A 16,569-nucleotide genomic window follows, 5' to 3' on the forward strand; every position below is an offset into this window, starting at 1 on the left:
GGAGAAATAATGAATAACATAAAAAATATAACAATCACAGTTATGGTATATTCAGCAAATTTGTTAAAATATGACAAACATAAAATATTGTTAAACATAGTAGAACAATGAAATAAAAAAACTGATGTTTTTGCTAAATATTCTTGGTAATAGTTTTTTTTTGTATTTGAAAATTTGTTGGTCTTTTGTTGGTCACTTAAAAATTCTCTCTGAACCAGTGTGCAACCGGATGTTAACTGATTAATCTCTTTTCCCCAGCTGATATCCTGGCTGAAATCAGTGGCAGCCCACGAAGGTCCTCAGGCGTTGTTGAGCGTGACGGTTCAATCAGCGACGGCATGGTGCGATGGCTACACGGTTCCTCTGCTGGTGCCCCTGACCGGTTGGCTTCCGGTGCCACTTCCATCGCAGATCCGGTGCATGACGGTTCCCGGCCCTGGACCGGTGCGCTGTATCGAAGTATCCCCATCTAAGCAACACCTAATCCTCTCGCCCAAGGTGGGCGACCCTCAGCTATGGCACATTATGAGCAACAGTTTGGTTCACACATTTAAGGGTAAGTGGAAGGATTTAATTACGAGATAATATCCGTGAAATGGAAGAATAGGGGGGATCCTGGCCTTTTGGGGCGTCCTCCATTTCCATTCATGTGCTTCCTATAGTTGTATTTCCTGGAATGGTAGATTGCTCTATAACCATGCACTAACCGACTAACGATCATCATAAAGAGCTCTTAACTTGATTGGAATGGCAGTGAAAACTTAACCGAAATCGTTGTTAATGGGTCGGACAGTCGTAAAGTTTTTATGAATCCTTAAATGATATTGTTTTAAAAATCATGTTCATTAATGGAGACATGTAGCAATAATTTGAAAATATTTACATCTCAAATGTGTCATACTATAAGTTCATTTTGGCTAGTTTGTTCTTAGACCTCCAAGGACTCCATCGCTTCTACTTAGGAGCTACAAGCGTAACCAGTGGCGCATTGCTAGTTTTTTGGTTCTGCTCCAGCCACAACGCAACGATTTTTATGCAATTTCTTTCAAAATGTTTCAATCATTGAAAAACGACAAAAATAACGTGTAGAAAAAACCTTCAATATTGGTGATATAAACGACTTTCAATTCCGATAAATTGATAATGGCAAGTAGAACATCCCTCCACCGCACTTCCAATGAGCATTTATATTTATTGAAATGGCTTTGGAATTCCAGAATCTGCTTTGATTAAGTTCCCCTCGTTGTACAACCCCGCAACCATAAACTGACAGAAAATGATAAAGCAGCAATAAGCTCCGTCTCCGTATTCCTACAATCGAGAGTTATCTATTCACCGAAATAGACCACGCGGTGGGAAAGGCACGTGTTGCGCAAGGTACAGGAAGCAACATAAAGCAGAAGTCCTTTTATGACCCTGTTAAAGGCAACCATCTAGGCAACATTCCCGAAACGAGCTCCCAATTTTGCGGAACATGCCAAGCCAGAACAGACCTATAATGTATATATATCAAGGGAAATGAATACTTATTAGCCTTTCTGCCTGAGAGCGGAAGAATAATGGGGAAAATGGACCTGTTGAACCACCGTATCATGTGCTGTGGTTGTCTATTGATTTTTTTTCTTTGCTGGAAGAAGAAGAGATCATTGATATATCTTCTAGTTTGGTGGGGTGATTCCTAAGTGATACTTTAACGTTGTGGTCAGAGATTGTTATACTTTATGGTGAGCTAGATTCACAGTATAGGAATGAATGCAACAGCAAGGCAACGTTTGTTATTGGAATACGATATAGTTTCGAGTGGATACGAGGAACTGACACTGAAGAATGTAGTAAATTAAAACTCTTGAAGAACGCAGCCATTAAAAAGGCGTCCGCTCATATGAAATTCCGTCAAAGGAATCCCGACATCATTCTGAAAAGAGTGCATCGAACCCGATAGCACAGAACAGATAGCCATCTTAGAACAATACCTAATTTTCGCCTAGAGTACGAGAAAATGCGAAGATAAGTAGGCGAATGAAACATTGTTTACCCCATTTAATTTCACAGTGCATGATATTGACATAGGCCTATTCACATGACGTCTCAAATCAGCTGTTCGGGAAGCACTATGACAGTTCTTCTATGAAAATTACAGGCCCGTGTTAGCACCGGTCATCCACCGATGTAAACAAATGCATAGACGGATCTGTCACATGAAAAGGCCTATTGATCTCGTCTTAAATGATCTGCTTAGCTAGTATAATGTTTTTGACGTTATGTCAACACCCAACACGCCAGCACACCAAGCCTTGCAGCCTTGCAGTGCACCTATCAAACATTTGCAAACAAAATGGCTTCCTTTCGGAATTAAATTATATTTGGATATGTGTAAGAAAAATGGCGTTGTAACCTGTAATATCCTTTACTTCCGACTGCAGTTTTCGACCTGAAACAACAATTACCAATGCTTATAAACTTATATCGAGAAAAATAAAAAGGTAATTTCAGTCATGTGTAAATGCAATAAATAGCTCAAAAAGGTTTGATGATGCCGCACACAGGTTTTGCCTGACTAGTTTGATTTTCTCTAACAAAACGCATGCATGCAAAGGCTCGTCCAACACGATCATACTAATATTTGCATGAATGATGTGGTTGAAATTATTCAATATCCTACTCCACTGTATCAAGTTTTGTTTATTGTTTTGCACCAAAGGATTGCTATGATGTCTGATGTCCGTCAGATGTGCAAATTTTTAGACGAGTGCAAGGTTGATTAATTTATCGCGGTGTTATGTTATCTACTTGCGTTGAATTGAATGAATACAATTATACTTTGTTCCGGTACAACTACTTTAAAATACATAAAAAGATTTGTTTCCGAATCTTCAGACTAAGCACCCGACATGGCACGTTGTCAAGCGCATCTGATCTGCTGTCCAGCCTGTGTACAATGGCTGACGTTTGATTCAAAGCCAAGGAGGAGAAACGATTACCGGATTCCGGTGTTCAACCAGATTACTGTTTGTATTTGAAAAAAATCTTCGCCAGAAGTAATTAATAGTCGCTCTAACGAAGGTACGGTGCTGCCATCTGGATAAAGTTTACTTTGTGCGTGAAGTGTCAAAAATTTTACCCGGCGAGGAAAAGGACGTGAAATTTCAAATGCTTATATAAAATTAACTACAATAGTTATTTAAAATCTTTTCAGTACCGTCGATGGGGGTGACAATGGGTCTAGGGGGTGAGATTGGGTCAAAACGGAAAAATATGTTTTGTGAAATATTTCAGCTAATAACGCTGATATTACTAAAATTAATAATTCATATGTTAGGGAACATATTATTACACATAATTCATAACAATATACATTTTTAGAAATAGTAGTTTTTGTTTACTACACCAATAAACTTGCATGTTGAAACTAGATAAAATTTACAACATTAAATTTCTCCTGTACAAAGTATCACGCATGTACTCTAGCCTCTATCGTTGTATTAGTAGAATGTTGAAAGTCTTTTCATTACACATCACAGATATTTTCCGGAATCTGTTTGATTTTCCCACAAAAAAATAATTTTTTTCGGTACGATGTCTAAAACATTGAAAATGGGGGTGACATTGGGTCAAGCAAAAACGATAGTAAATAAAATTCCAAGTCCATTTTTTTGACATTTTACGGTGCCGGGTGTTCTCTTTTTTCATTAAGATGTGTTTATTCTTTCTATATACAGCATCTCTGATACATCAAACAAGTCTACTTGAGTATTCCGTGCATTGAATAACAATACAACGCATTTTGACAACTTCTCAAACCAGCAACTGTGTTTCGTGCGCAGCAACATCGTAAATTTTTATCAAAAGGGTGTTTTTTTCTAAATTTGATTATTTATCAGTATTTTCATATTATAGAAACATCTCACGCAAGTACAAATGAGTTGGATCGCTGAAATATTGGGATTATGACGTCAACAACTGCCTGAATTGTAGTGATCGTGCAATGTCGCACCGAAATTTAACTATTTGCGAAGATTTAAAATAATCACTGTTTCAGTACACCTTTGGGGAACTGAATAGGCTTCATGGCAATGGTGATGAGACTTTGAAGACAATTTTTGGGAATAAACAAGAAAATTTATTTAAACTTGACGATAAATGTTAGATTTACATATTTTTTCTCATAGATCTTCAATTTTTTGGTATAATCGTTCTTTAAAGTGGGTTTATTATACTTGTGAAACATCTTAGATATCTTTTTAACTTGTTTGCATCGTATTCCATCAATATTTTTCAGCTGTGAATGGTTTTGCAATCATTTTCTCAAAAACAAGTTATTTCAATTTCAGTGACCCAATGTCACCCCCTCTATGGGGTGAGATTGAGTCATTTTTCATTCACTTGTGGTGCCGCTGTGAATAAATATTTGTCTTTAATTTTTTGAACAGTTGTTAATGTATCATCAAAGTACATACACACCAAATTTGAAGTTTATTGGAGTTAAATTGCGATAGTTATTCAAAAAATAAATCGCACATATCCCTTTTTGACCCATTGTCACCCCCAACGACGGTATGTTGAATGTTGAACTTTTGATGGGCTTCATTATAGACACAATATTTTGATTTTTAAATTTTTCCTCAATAGTCTGCGGATTTTATAGCTTTCCATAAATCTAACCCCGTACACTTAACAGAATTTAATTAAATCATGTAAGGTACCCCGGGGCAAGTGAGAATCCGGGGTAAGTGGGGCGTTTCGTCACAGCTCAACTAGGAAAAGTTTTTCATGGGGGTATTCTTCTAGAAAGTTGAAGATACAATGACAAGGAATGTATTTAGTACTAAACATATTGTTATTTTTATTACCATATGAACCACAGTTGTCAGTTTAGCGCCATTTTCAACTTGCATGATAAATTGTGACACGTTTCACGTCTTGCATTGACTCGCAAAAAATAAATGTGTTTTAAATCGAATTTCCATCAGTAAGCTATAATTTTAAGTATTATTACCAGCTGCTAACGATAAACCAGTATATTGTTTTCATTTCATATGAAATTTTCGATGATCTATCTTACCCCAAAATATATTTGTACCTGGGGTAAGTGGGACCTATCAAAACAAAAACCAGAATCAAAACTTTTCGTACACGTTTCATACATTTTCCTAGAGAGTAGCACTAAAACATTCAAACAAAAGATTTTTATAAAAAAAGATCAACCTCAAATTACGTAATTGCATAAGAGGGAGAAGATAAGTGTTATTATTCTTTATTTTTTTATTTTCTTTTTATTTTTGAAATACGTCTTCAAAATTGAACAAACACACAGCAGAAATTTGAAGTGCATCATGTTAACGATTACTTCTCTATTTTATTTGAACTTTATTTGTCATTTCTACCAAATTAAGAAGTGAAGGAAAACAATTCCATCCCATAAGGTGGTTTTCTGCCATGCATATAAATAATAACAAAACATATATATTATTTCGTCAATTATTGATTGTATATGTGCTACATTTTAATTAACAACTTATAAATGATATATTTTGAACATGTTTAATTCCTCTTTACGCTTTTATTGAGGAATTTTCAGTTAATATTAAATGTGAGGTAACATACTATTAAATTAAGGGTTTCTTTCTAAAACGTAATGTATTTTATGGTTGATCCCTTATGTACATCAAATATGTACCTACAATTTAAAATCTATGATTTATCAATCCTATTATTGTAATGCTTGACTTACAGATGTGGATTGACGCATGAAACTGGATGTGTCCCACTTGCCCCGTTTAGCGAGGCAACTGCGTCCAATGGCTCATTCTAAAACTTTCTTCCAAGGTTTTCACAATTTCGAAATTATTCGATTAGTTTCATGCACACACCTGCAAATATGTTGCCAAAACATGATTGTGTTGTTGGATTTGAAAAATATTGACACTTGAAAATGTTATTGAACAATTTGCTTGAACTATCGTTTTTTTCGTTCCCACTTGCTCCGCGGTACCTTATTGAATGTATTGTATTCTTATGCTTTGCCATGTAAAGAAAATTAAGCTTCACGCATAGGGTCAACTGTGGTAATTGCCTTCGTCATCGCGAATTAACATGGATGAACAAAGACCTACACGGAGAAATCAGACTACCCAAAAAATAAGTTCTTTTTACTCAAATTTGGATAAACTGCATTTAGTTTTTTCCCACGGTTGGGTTGTTTTGCCTCTCAATGGCTCTCAATCTGAAGGTTCTTGGTTCGAATCTTGCTCTAGGAAATTTCTTTTTTTTGTGTTCATTTTATTGGTTTGACTGACAGAATTATAAACAGATCCGAAACGGATGCGCGACAATCTGACTCATGATAACAGGAGTCCAAATCATCGTGTATTTTCATAAGATGAAAACACACTGGAATCATGATATCCGGGTGCATAATCATGATTTTGGATTCTGATTTCTACCCGTGTAATTACACTACATCTGTCTGTGGTACTTATTACCTACAAAATAAGTTTTAGTTGAAACAAACGTGACGAAAATACTGTATTTATATAAGTGTTTGCATTGAATTATATTTTCAACTAGAAATCGACTCATTCATATCGACTTATTTTGTTTTAACATTGATGGCAATATGATAAAATCGTTTGGAATAAAGATGGAATCATTTCGAATATTATGTAGTGAATTAAATAAATCATAAGGCGTTGGATCAATGACGGATTTAAAATTAATAGAGATGGGCTTTTCATAACCGGAAAATTTCAAAATATTCTATCGATGAAACTTTTTCCATACATTTGATTTAGTAGGAAATTCGTCGTAAAATAGAATTTACATGGTTTTCAGAATGAAAAATAACTTAGAGAAAAAAAACTTCTCATCTCTCCATCACCGGTTCTACCGCTGTCACGGTGCTTTCCTGACCGTTATTATCAGAAAAAAATGTCTATCAAGCGCTAATGGCTGCCGCAATCAGGCGCGCTTTATGGTAGGGATCAGTCGATATGACGTTTGGCTTGGGTCCGTTCAATATAAAATGACCCAAGCCAAACGTCAATTCGGATGATCCCTACCAGAAAGGGAGCGTGTTTGCGGCATCCATTAACGCTTTTAAAAAGCTGGATAGGGTCAAATCCCTAAAATGTATCGATTCATCTCAGTTTTCCGAGACTCGAAACTGTCTCTTTCAGTTTCCTGTACAAGTTCACCTTTTCAACTCGTTCAGTAAGTTTATTTGTTATGCTTGCGCTTACAGAAGAAATTCAATAGGGCATCAATTACAAATCGGAGTTATACTTCAAATTTAACATAGCAAAAAAACGATAACATATAAGGTGTTCCAAATTATAACATGGAGGGTCCGAAAAGGAACAGGGTTGGTTCAATTCGGACCTTCTGGAGAATTTTGTTCAAACATGTCTAGTCATGTCCTTGTAGGAGATATCACAAAACTATCTGAGAGGAAAGTGCGAGCGCGAAATCAGGCTTTCACGAAAAGGTAAACTTTTCAGACCATTTATCGTACTGAAAAGATATGACCAAAAAACTGTTACTAGGTCCGGATTGAACCATGTTCCCCTACTCAATAAAGAATTATAAAATTTGATAAAAAAAACTCAATTGGACCCAGGCTCTAAGCCCTTTTGGAAATAATCAAAAATTTTGATAAACCCTCAGAAGCCAATTCTGGCCTTGAAAGAGGAAAACAAATAATTACTAACAAAAAACACACACGATTATAATTTAGGACTTACTAGTCCAATTGAAAATCAAGTTACTCAGAATTTCGTAAGAACTTTAAATCCAGCGAACGTTTCCGAAAACTCAATTTGAAAGATGTGAGAACTTTTATTAAAAAATCTAAAAAAATATGAAAGCCACTGGCGATAATGGAATTTTCTACATCCTCGTCAAGAATCTTCCGGAGAGTAGCTTGGTTGAAACATTAAACAAATGTTTTCAGTTGGCTAGTTAACATATTCTCCTGACAAATGGAAAAATGCCAAGGTTGTGCCAAAATTCAAAACCGGACATAATCTAGCAGATGCTTCTATCTATCGTCCAATCAGTTTACTTTCCTCCATCGGTAAACTTTTTAAAAAGGTTTTTTTTTTTTTAACAAAATGATGGTCACCATCAACAAAAAATCATTTTTTGCACATTGAACAGTTCGTATTCGGACATGCGACCACTCATAAACGAGTACCAAATTTGATTTGTTAGAACAAATCTGAAGCCTTTTCTACAAGTCTTGCTCTTCCAGACATATAAAAAGCATTCACAGGTGTTTGGAATGAAGGCTTGATTGTAAAATTTAAAACATTAATATTCCAACATAGGTTGATAGAATAATTCAAAGTTATCTGTCAAATCGTACTCTTCAGGTTAATTATCGGAACTCCAGGTCTAAAAGGCTTCCTGTTAGAGCTGGTGTTCCTCAAGGCAGCATTTTGAGACCAATATTATACAATATTTTCAAATATCACTTTCCTGAGTTACCTCAGGGATGTCAAAAATCTTTGTTTGCGGATGACATAGGCCTCTCCGTCAAGAGACGAAGCCTGCATGTCATCTGTAGTCGATTGCAAAAAAGTTTGGATATTTATTCTTTATACTTGCAAGAAATGAAAAATTTAACCTAATGCTTCCAAAACTCAACTAATAATATTTCCATATAAACCAAAAGCTCTTTATTTGAAACCTTCAAGTAGACATGTTGTCACGATGAGAGGGGTTTCAATAAATTGGACAGATGAAGTTAAGTATCTAGGACTCATGCTAGATAAGAATTTATCTTTCAAATATCACATTAAGGGCATTCAAGCCAAATGTAACATATATGTAAAATTTCTCTCTATCCCCTTATTAATAGAAAATCAAAACTTTGTCCTAATAACAAGCTTTTGATATTCAAACAAATTTTCAGGCCAGCCATGTTGTATGCTGTACCAATATGGACTAGCTGTTGTAATACCAGGAAGAAAGCTCTGCAGAGAATTCAAAATAAAATTTTGAAAATGATTCTGAAGCTTCCTTCCTGGTATAGTACCAATGAGTTACATAGAATATCCAATGTTGAAACATTAGAACAAATGTCAAATAAAATAATTAATAATTTCAGGCAAAAATCGTTACAATCTTCTATTGCCACGATTAATGCGTAAAATATTTAGGTTAAGTAAATTGAAAGTGTGTTTTCTCTTATAAGCAAGTGAAAACGATTCAACTGTAAAAATCTGAACTGCTACGGCAAATGAAATGTAATATGTTGTTAACAAAATGTTAATAAAAGCTTAATTTAGTTTTACCGAAAAAGGGCGATAGTGTTTTCTAATACAGAGCACCCAGATATAAGAAATGAATGTAATGTTTGAAATTATACTAATAAAATAATAGAAAAATGCTTCGAAGGTCATTGAACCGTATAGTCGATGATCCCTACAATATCGAATTATGGAGAGTTAACTTTAAATTTCCGCTCATACGCTGAATCCAACTCACGGGAAATAATCATCTCAACTACAAAATAGCAGTCTATTGAAGGATCCTCACACTCTCTCCAACCTGTATTCAGTTCCTCCAACTTGCATAACCAACACCTGAATTATAATTTTCCATTAACCGTTCCACTTCTCTCTGCTTCTTCTTCTTTTACCTCTTCAACAGGTCACAGCGGTCCGGTAACATATATGAAAGTACAATGGCAATACCTGCTCACCGCATCCGAGGACACATCTGTTATCGTATGGGACATGCAAACACTGGCGCTGAAGTTGAGATTATGGTAATGTACCTCTTTTGCTGAGCGTTTCCGGGTAAACCTAGACTAATCGCTACTTAGTCAGTCTGGGAAGTATCGTGGTGGCGGCATTGGCGTAGCTAGAATTTTTTTTTCTGGAGGGAACCTAGAGAGATCATTTTACATATTGCTGCGATTTTTGTTTAAAATTGTTATTGATTTTATCTGATATTTGGTCCAATGTTCAAACTACAGTTATACAAACGTCAGATAACTCAAGTGGTAAAATGCATCACGGAGCCGATTACAATTTGTAATTATTTACAAATTTAAGTAATCAACACAACAAACATGAAGCACCTTGGGAACCATGGGGCTCTGCACGGTTTTGATTTTGTTTGGGATTTATACGTTTACTGGCCTTGTTGTTCACAAATTGTATGTAGGAGTAAAAGAGAGAGGGAGATTTTTGTGCAGCGGCCTATACTAGACACAAAACTTCATGGTTACTATGATGGGCCCTTGTTCCTTTAATATCGACTTATGAGCATGAGCATGAGCATGATTGACCGCCCGCAGTTGCTTCTCCATTATTGCCAGAACAGCTGTACTTACACAGGGAACCAACAGATGCTACTCAGGGTCATCCTCAATGTGTAAGTACTGGTGCTCTCATTATTATAACAAGCAATACCGGCGCCGGCTGCGTCCGAATGCAGGTCAATTTGGCAATGGGAGGGAAATGTTGACGTGTTACTTGCTTTATGAAAGCCGAGGAATCCTCTGCACTTCCACAAGAAAACACTGGGAGTTTGGATATGGGAAAGGATTCGTTTTGGTAAACGATAAAGATATAATTTTAAATGAATACGTGAACATATACACGGATGATCGATAACGATAGTGCGGTTACTATGCAATCCGGATACGATCCTAATTCCGTCGCTCACTTACAAAGGAGCATGCAACAGATTCAACGGATCAAACACTTCTGACGCGTCGTTGCTTTTTTCACTCGCAAACTTTGTTTTCGTTTTTTCTTCAGCAAAACGCGAACCGGACACATTTGATCCGGATTCCGTCGCTCGCCCTCAAAGGAGCATGTAACAGATTCAACGGATCAAACACTTCTCTCTTTTAATATCGACTTATGGAGGATTATCTGTATGTCATGGAGGGAGCTTCAGAAGCATTTCAAAAATTTTATATTGAATCCTTTGCAGAGTTTTCTGCCTGCTATTACAACCAATATTGAATTCTCTCTTTTGTTGACAACATTTTTATTTGAATTGAAACCTTCAGCTTATGGTTTATCATTAGGGGGGGATTATCATTAGTTGAGTTTTGAAAACATTAGGTGAAATCTTTTATTTTTGCAAGTATGAAGAAAAAATATTCTTTTTTTTTTTGTAATCTACTACTGCAGAAGTATATCAGGTATCAGAAGGCCGGCTCCAGAGGCACGTTCCCCGCCATTTGGGAGATTTGTGCCATCGCCATGTTTGAGCCTATTTCATCATCTACCCGATGGGAGAGGAAAGGGAAGGGGAAGATGGGAGGAAATAGGAGTGGGGTCCCTTGAAGAGGGAAAATCGCATAAGCGAATTAAGAGCATGTAGCTCCATACCACAATGGGTTCGAACAGCGCCCTAAAAAGGGCACTGCAAAACGCATGAGCGTAAAGAGAGCCTATAGCTCATTACCACAGCGGGTTAAGAATAACAGAAGGTCCTGAAGATTCAGGTTACTGAAATCAGTTTCACCTAATAAGTGTTTACCAAGTAATTGGAATCGCCATTACGCGAGAACTTGACAGTTACATATCAGGTGATAAGAAGTTCCATAATCGGAATCACAACTATCACACACAAATGTATCAACACACTGAATATTTGCCATGTGATAGTTGAGTCAGCAGTGGCCAGTTAAGGTTGTAACCAAGCGACTGCAATTCTGCTTTGACAGATTTGTTAAATACTTAGCCACCTTTGGAGTGGCTCAGTAATGTACAGACATCCACTCGTCCCGCGAAGGGAGTTGTGGGGAACATTTTCTATAAGCAAAGTGACAAGCAATTTTGAGATCACTCAAAGCAAGGACAATTGTGTCCCAATTCACCGGAAGTGGGAACATCCAAATCACTAGGATTTCCAATGGACGGAGAAAATCCATGGAATTTGGTCACAACCAATTCACAGTTTGTGGAGTATAACAAATGCATAGTCTGCGAATTTACATTCTTATGTTCATATAGAGATGTAGGCGATTTCCTACAATAAGTAATCCAAGATTAGAACTACTTAAGCATTCCATCAGACTGGAGCTTCTCAAATTGATATCTGAGCTGCTCCAGATGATGTGATGAGTATCAGCATCACTGCCCACAATCAGCAGAAGGCCTTTTCATAGACAGTGAACGATAACTCGTTTGAAATCATCCATTGGGGATGGTTCATCATGTGGTAAATACACCACAAAACGAAAGACGTATTTCCTATTGAGGTCACATATAGAAATATCAATTGTGACAGCACATACATCTCTGGTTGTTAACTCAGAAATGAGTGTAGCGACGTCAGCGCTATTCACGAGCACGTATGCACGAGGCATGGCACGCGAGTATGCCATTTCATGTTTCTGAAAGTAGCAAAAACTGGGTCCACTAGGTTACCTAGATAAAAGTTCACAAAAGTAAGGTTTTTGAACTACCGCCACTTGAGCTGTACCATTTGCATGAGTCTACAAAGATTGATCGTTGCTGACATTTTATGCTGGAGATTGATCTAACTAAGCTATCCTAGCCGTAGCCACTACCCAAACTAGGCAGGATTAAGCTTTTCGCCATCTCAGAACGAAAAAGATCAGCAGCGAACAAAAACCAGATCGGTAGCTCTTAAAAGTCGCCAAAGGCGAAAAGCACAGATTACACTGCATAAAACGCATAATGCGAAACCATAGAGGTGAAAATTTAAACTAAATTACAATGTTTTAATAATCCCACCCTTATTTAGCCTCAGGCTTGAGACTGAAGAAGGGCAGCCGATTATCTCGGAGAAACACAAGGTCACCTGCACCATTGCTCCGGGTAGCACAGGAAGGGCATAATACTGTAGAGGGCGCCCTGGAACTCCACAGGCTCCGTTTGCGGCTAGGTTTTATTTAGACCCCCCTAACCATTCATTCTTTGGCACGGTAAGCTTAAAGCCGTATGAATTAGGGGTCACCTGTGAGGTGGACTTTTACCACCGGAACAGGCAGTCCGTAGTGTTAATTCTTAGCCAGTTGAAACAACCGCTACCGACACTACGCGGCTATCTAGGCTGATCGGGAAAAGGAAGTTAACATTGATGATTAACTCCTGACGTGCCCAAACAGCCACCAAAAATTAAATTCCGTCGCTCACTTACAAAGGAGCATGCAACAGATTCAACGGATCAAACACTTCTGACGCGTCGTTGCTTTTTTCACTCGCAAACTTTGTTTTCGTTTTTTCTTCAGCAAAACGCGAACCGGACACATTTGATCCGGATTCCGTCGCTCGCCCTCAAAGGAGCATGTAACAGATTCAACGGATCAAACACTTCTCTCTTTTAATATCGACTTATGGAGGATTATCTGTATGTCATGGAGGGAGCTTCAGAAGCATTTCAAAAATTTTATATTGAATCCTTTGCAGAGTTTTCTGCCTGCTATTACAACCAATATTGAATTCTCTCTTTTGTTGACAACATTTTTATTTGAATTGAAACCTTCAGCTTATGGTTTATCATTAGGGGGGGATTATCATTAGTTGAGTTTTGAAAACATTAGGTGAAATCTTTTATTTTTGCAAGTATGAAGAAAAAATATTCTTTTTTTTTTGTAATCTACTACTGCAGAAGTATTATAACTGCATGTAATTTGGAATAAATTATTATTTTACATTACATTATCAAAATTTCTACGGATGAGACTGGCCCCTCTGTCCCTACGTCAACGATGGCGAGGGAGCGGACCGCTCACCCGAAACGTGCACCTACGTTCGGGATGTGGATTTGATGTATGTTGTGCACGAAATTGTGCGTGCAAAAACCGGCTGTGCTGCTTGTGTTTATAGCAATACATCTTAAGCCAACATAAAAGTGTCACTCCGAGTTGGTGTATAATTTCTGGGTCCATCCTTCCGGAGCTTGAAGCTCTAAGCTGACGAACGATACTTTTGACTTGGGTCGTCGTTCTTATCGGCAAAAGCTGTTGTTTCCAGCAACGGGAAACGAAGTTGTTACCGGATATTTATGCAAATTTATTACAATGGATGCCTTGTTGTAGCCGAACGGGCGGTGTTCGTCCATCAGGACGGATATGCAACGGAAGGAAACACGAGTAGCACAGATGCACTGTCCTAGCACCGTATTCTGGGGAAAGATTGATCTTTTTTGGATATTTCTTAAATATGTTATTTGAAAATGCAAATGTTTCAATTAGATGAAAAAATGTTTCAAGTTTTTTTATTATTAAAATAGTATTGGCACCCATCACCCTTGATTATATACTATTTTTGTTTTCTGGAATTTTTGAGCATATTAATAGAAAATGTGGAATACGCCTAAAATTAAGAATTTTATAAGGAAATTCTTTATAGTTATTTGTTGATTGTGCTGAATGAAATTAACCTAAAATCATTATTTAGCACATATTTCTTGCTAATATTATTTGTAGAATTCATGTGACGTTTTTTTTTCGGTAGTGTTTTCATAATCAAACAAATCAATGTTTAGAGAGGTTAAAAAATACCCAGCGACTAATCTGACCCCGGCTTACGGTACCTACCTTACCCCTGACAACTCCCAGCAATTGGAAACTCACTATGTCTACAACAGTCTTCATCATTCGCACATGAATTTGCACGTCGAACGAAGCAACTGAAATGCTGTTCCCAGTTGTGTGTGTTCACTGATAGTTGAGCTTTTGATAGATTGCTTCCCATTTCAATTGTTTCCTATGGCTTCACATAGTGCAATAGTTTGACTGCAGGCTCCTGTTGCATGTACAGAGCATAACTCATAAACTTTGGATTTGCACTCTTGAGTTGAGGTTGCGATAGCTCAACTCGCAGCATATCAAATAAGATTCGTTTCTGATCTCTAAGAGTTAATACAATTGATAAATGTACGTTTTATGTATTCAGATTTTGTTTAAAGGTTCAATGAGAGCATCAATAATTATCTAAAACTGTTGAATCGGCTGAATATATGGACAATTTAGTAGCCCAGAGAGCCGAAGCAGTAATCGCAAAGCTATTCACCAAGACTAAGCTGAAGGTTCGTGGGATCGAATCTCGCCGGTCGTTATGGGAATTTTCTCGACTTCTGACACACGATATACACATGCAAAATCGGTCAATTGGCAAAGAAAACTCTCAGTTATGGCGAAGTAGGCCGTCATTGAAATTTGTACGCGTCGTTGATGATTGTTGCTAATTCATCTCACGATTTCGAATCAAAGAAAATCAGTTGGTTTTGCACTTACACAGCTGAAAAAGTATCAGCATAATTCAAACATGTTAGCACGTACAGTGAAACTTTTTCAAGTCAATATAAACTGACTGAGTTCAATCACTTTGAAATGCATGCTGAAAAGTCATCATTGTTGCCAGAAACGAATGACAGGCTACTTAGCCTTAATAACTGTGGAAATGCTCGAAAAGAACACTTGTTGGTTGATAGGTAAAAGAAATCTCGCAGCAGCGTTTCAATTTGCGCAGCTCAAAGCTAAAAATAGATAATTGTTTATTAGACTTCTTTTCAGAAAACTGTACCATAATCCATACATTTGGTTTCGCCTATCGGTTCAGAACCCTACCGGATAAAGCCAAGATTCCTATGGTAGATATACCTGCGCTAGTAAAATGATGATAATTTAATTACTCATTGTATCACATAATCGACCTAATTCACACCTTGTCGCCCGTATCAAACAATTTGAGCTTCAATTTATCGGATTTATAACTGGAAAACAGCTATTAATTATTGAATCTGCGATAGGAATAGTTAATAGGAGTTTAATACAATAGATTCTTAGGTTATCAAATTATTTATACTCTGATCATTACCGGCGCCCTTTGGCAAACCACCTTAATATTGCAATCCACGATCTACACCAAAAATGTGGTATTTTGGTAAACAGCAATCACTTAACTCAATAAAAAGCATTGAAATAAATCGTAAATGTGCAAAGTTCATAGAGCTCAACAATGTGGTGCACGTTTCACCCACTTCACTGTGCTTTTCAATTCTTAATGTCTAGGTAGCTCTCGATCTATCATCAGTCGGATTCTGCATAGGGGAAGGGGTGGTAAAATGAACACCTTAAGGAAATCATCTTGTTTCTGATGGAAAAACGAGAAACTTTTACAGTTCTATCGCACAACATCAAAAATAGGGATGTAAGCTATAGCACCGACATGGATTCAGACTAAAAAAGCTAAATTTTCACATATTTTCATCGCTATCAAAAAGCGATGCAAATGTTCATTTTACCTGCACTATGTGGGTAAAATGAACAGCGCTTGGTGGTAAAACGAACACCATGCAAAAAACGTGAGCGAAACAAATATTTTTGAAAATTTTCACTGCCCCACCGAAAATACATCTATTAATGATTGTAACCCATTCAAAAAAAATTCTTAAGGTATCAGATTTGACATCATATCATAACGATATTCACCTCACTGAAAAACCTCAAGTCTTCCGAGCTAAAATTTACGTCAGTTCTAATTTTCAAACGTGGTTTGCGAAAATCTTAGTTTTCGTTGATGTTTTCACTTCAATTGACCTACATATCAACTCGAACACTCAGATTTATGC

General features: G+C 37.0%; 1 protein-coding gene across 3 annotated transcripts in view; it reads left to right on the top strand.

Annotated features, from left to right (window-relative positions):
- LOC5569618 overlaps nt 1-16,569 on the top strand; it is a 357,222-nt gene that overhangs the window by 290,127 nt on the left and 50,526 nt on the right. For all 3 annotated transcript variants that reach the window (XR_002500093.1, XM_021842777.1, XM_021842778.1), the window contains 2 exons: nt 259-556; nt 9,652-9,769. Coding sequence is in view for 2 of the 3 variants with exons in the window: in XM_021842777.1 (XP_021698469.1) it covers nt 259-556; nt 9,652-9,769 (416 nt within the window). In the remaining variant the exon portion in view is untranslated. The remainder of the gene's footprint in view (nt 1-258; nt 557-9,651; nt 9,770-16,569) is intronic.

The sequence above is a fragment of the Aedes aegypti genome, chromosome 2 (genome assembly GCF_002204515.2).
Source record: "Aedes aegypti strain LVP_AGWG chromosome 2, AaegL5.0 Primary Assembly, whole genome shotgun sequence".
NCBI classification, from domain to species: domain Eukaryota; kingdom Metazoa; phylum Arthropoda; class Insecta; order Diptera; family Culicidae; genus Aedes; species Aedes aegypti.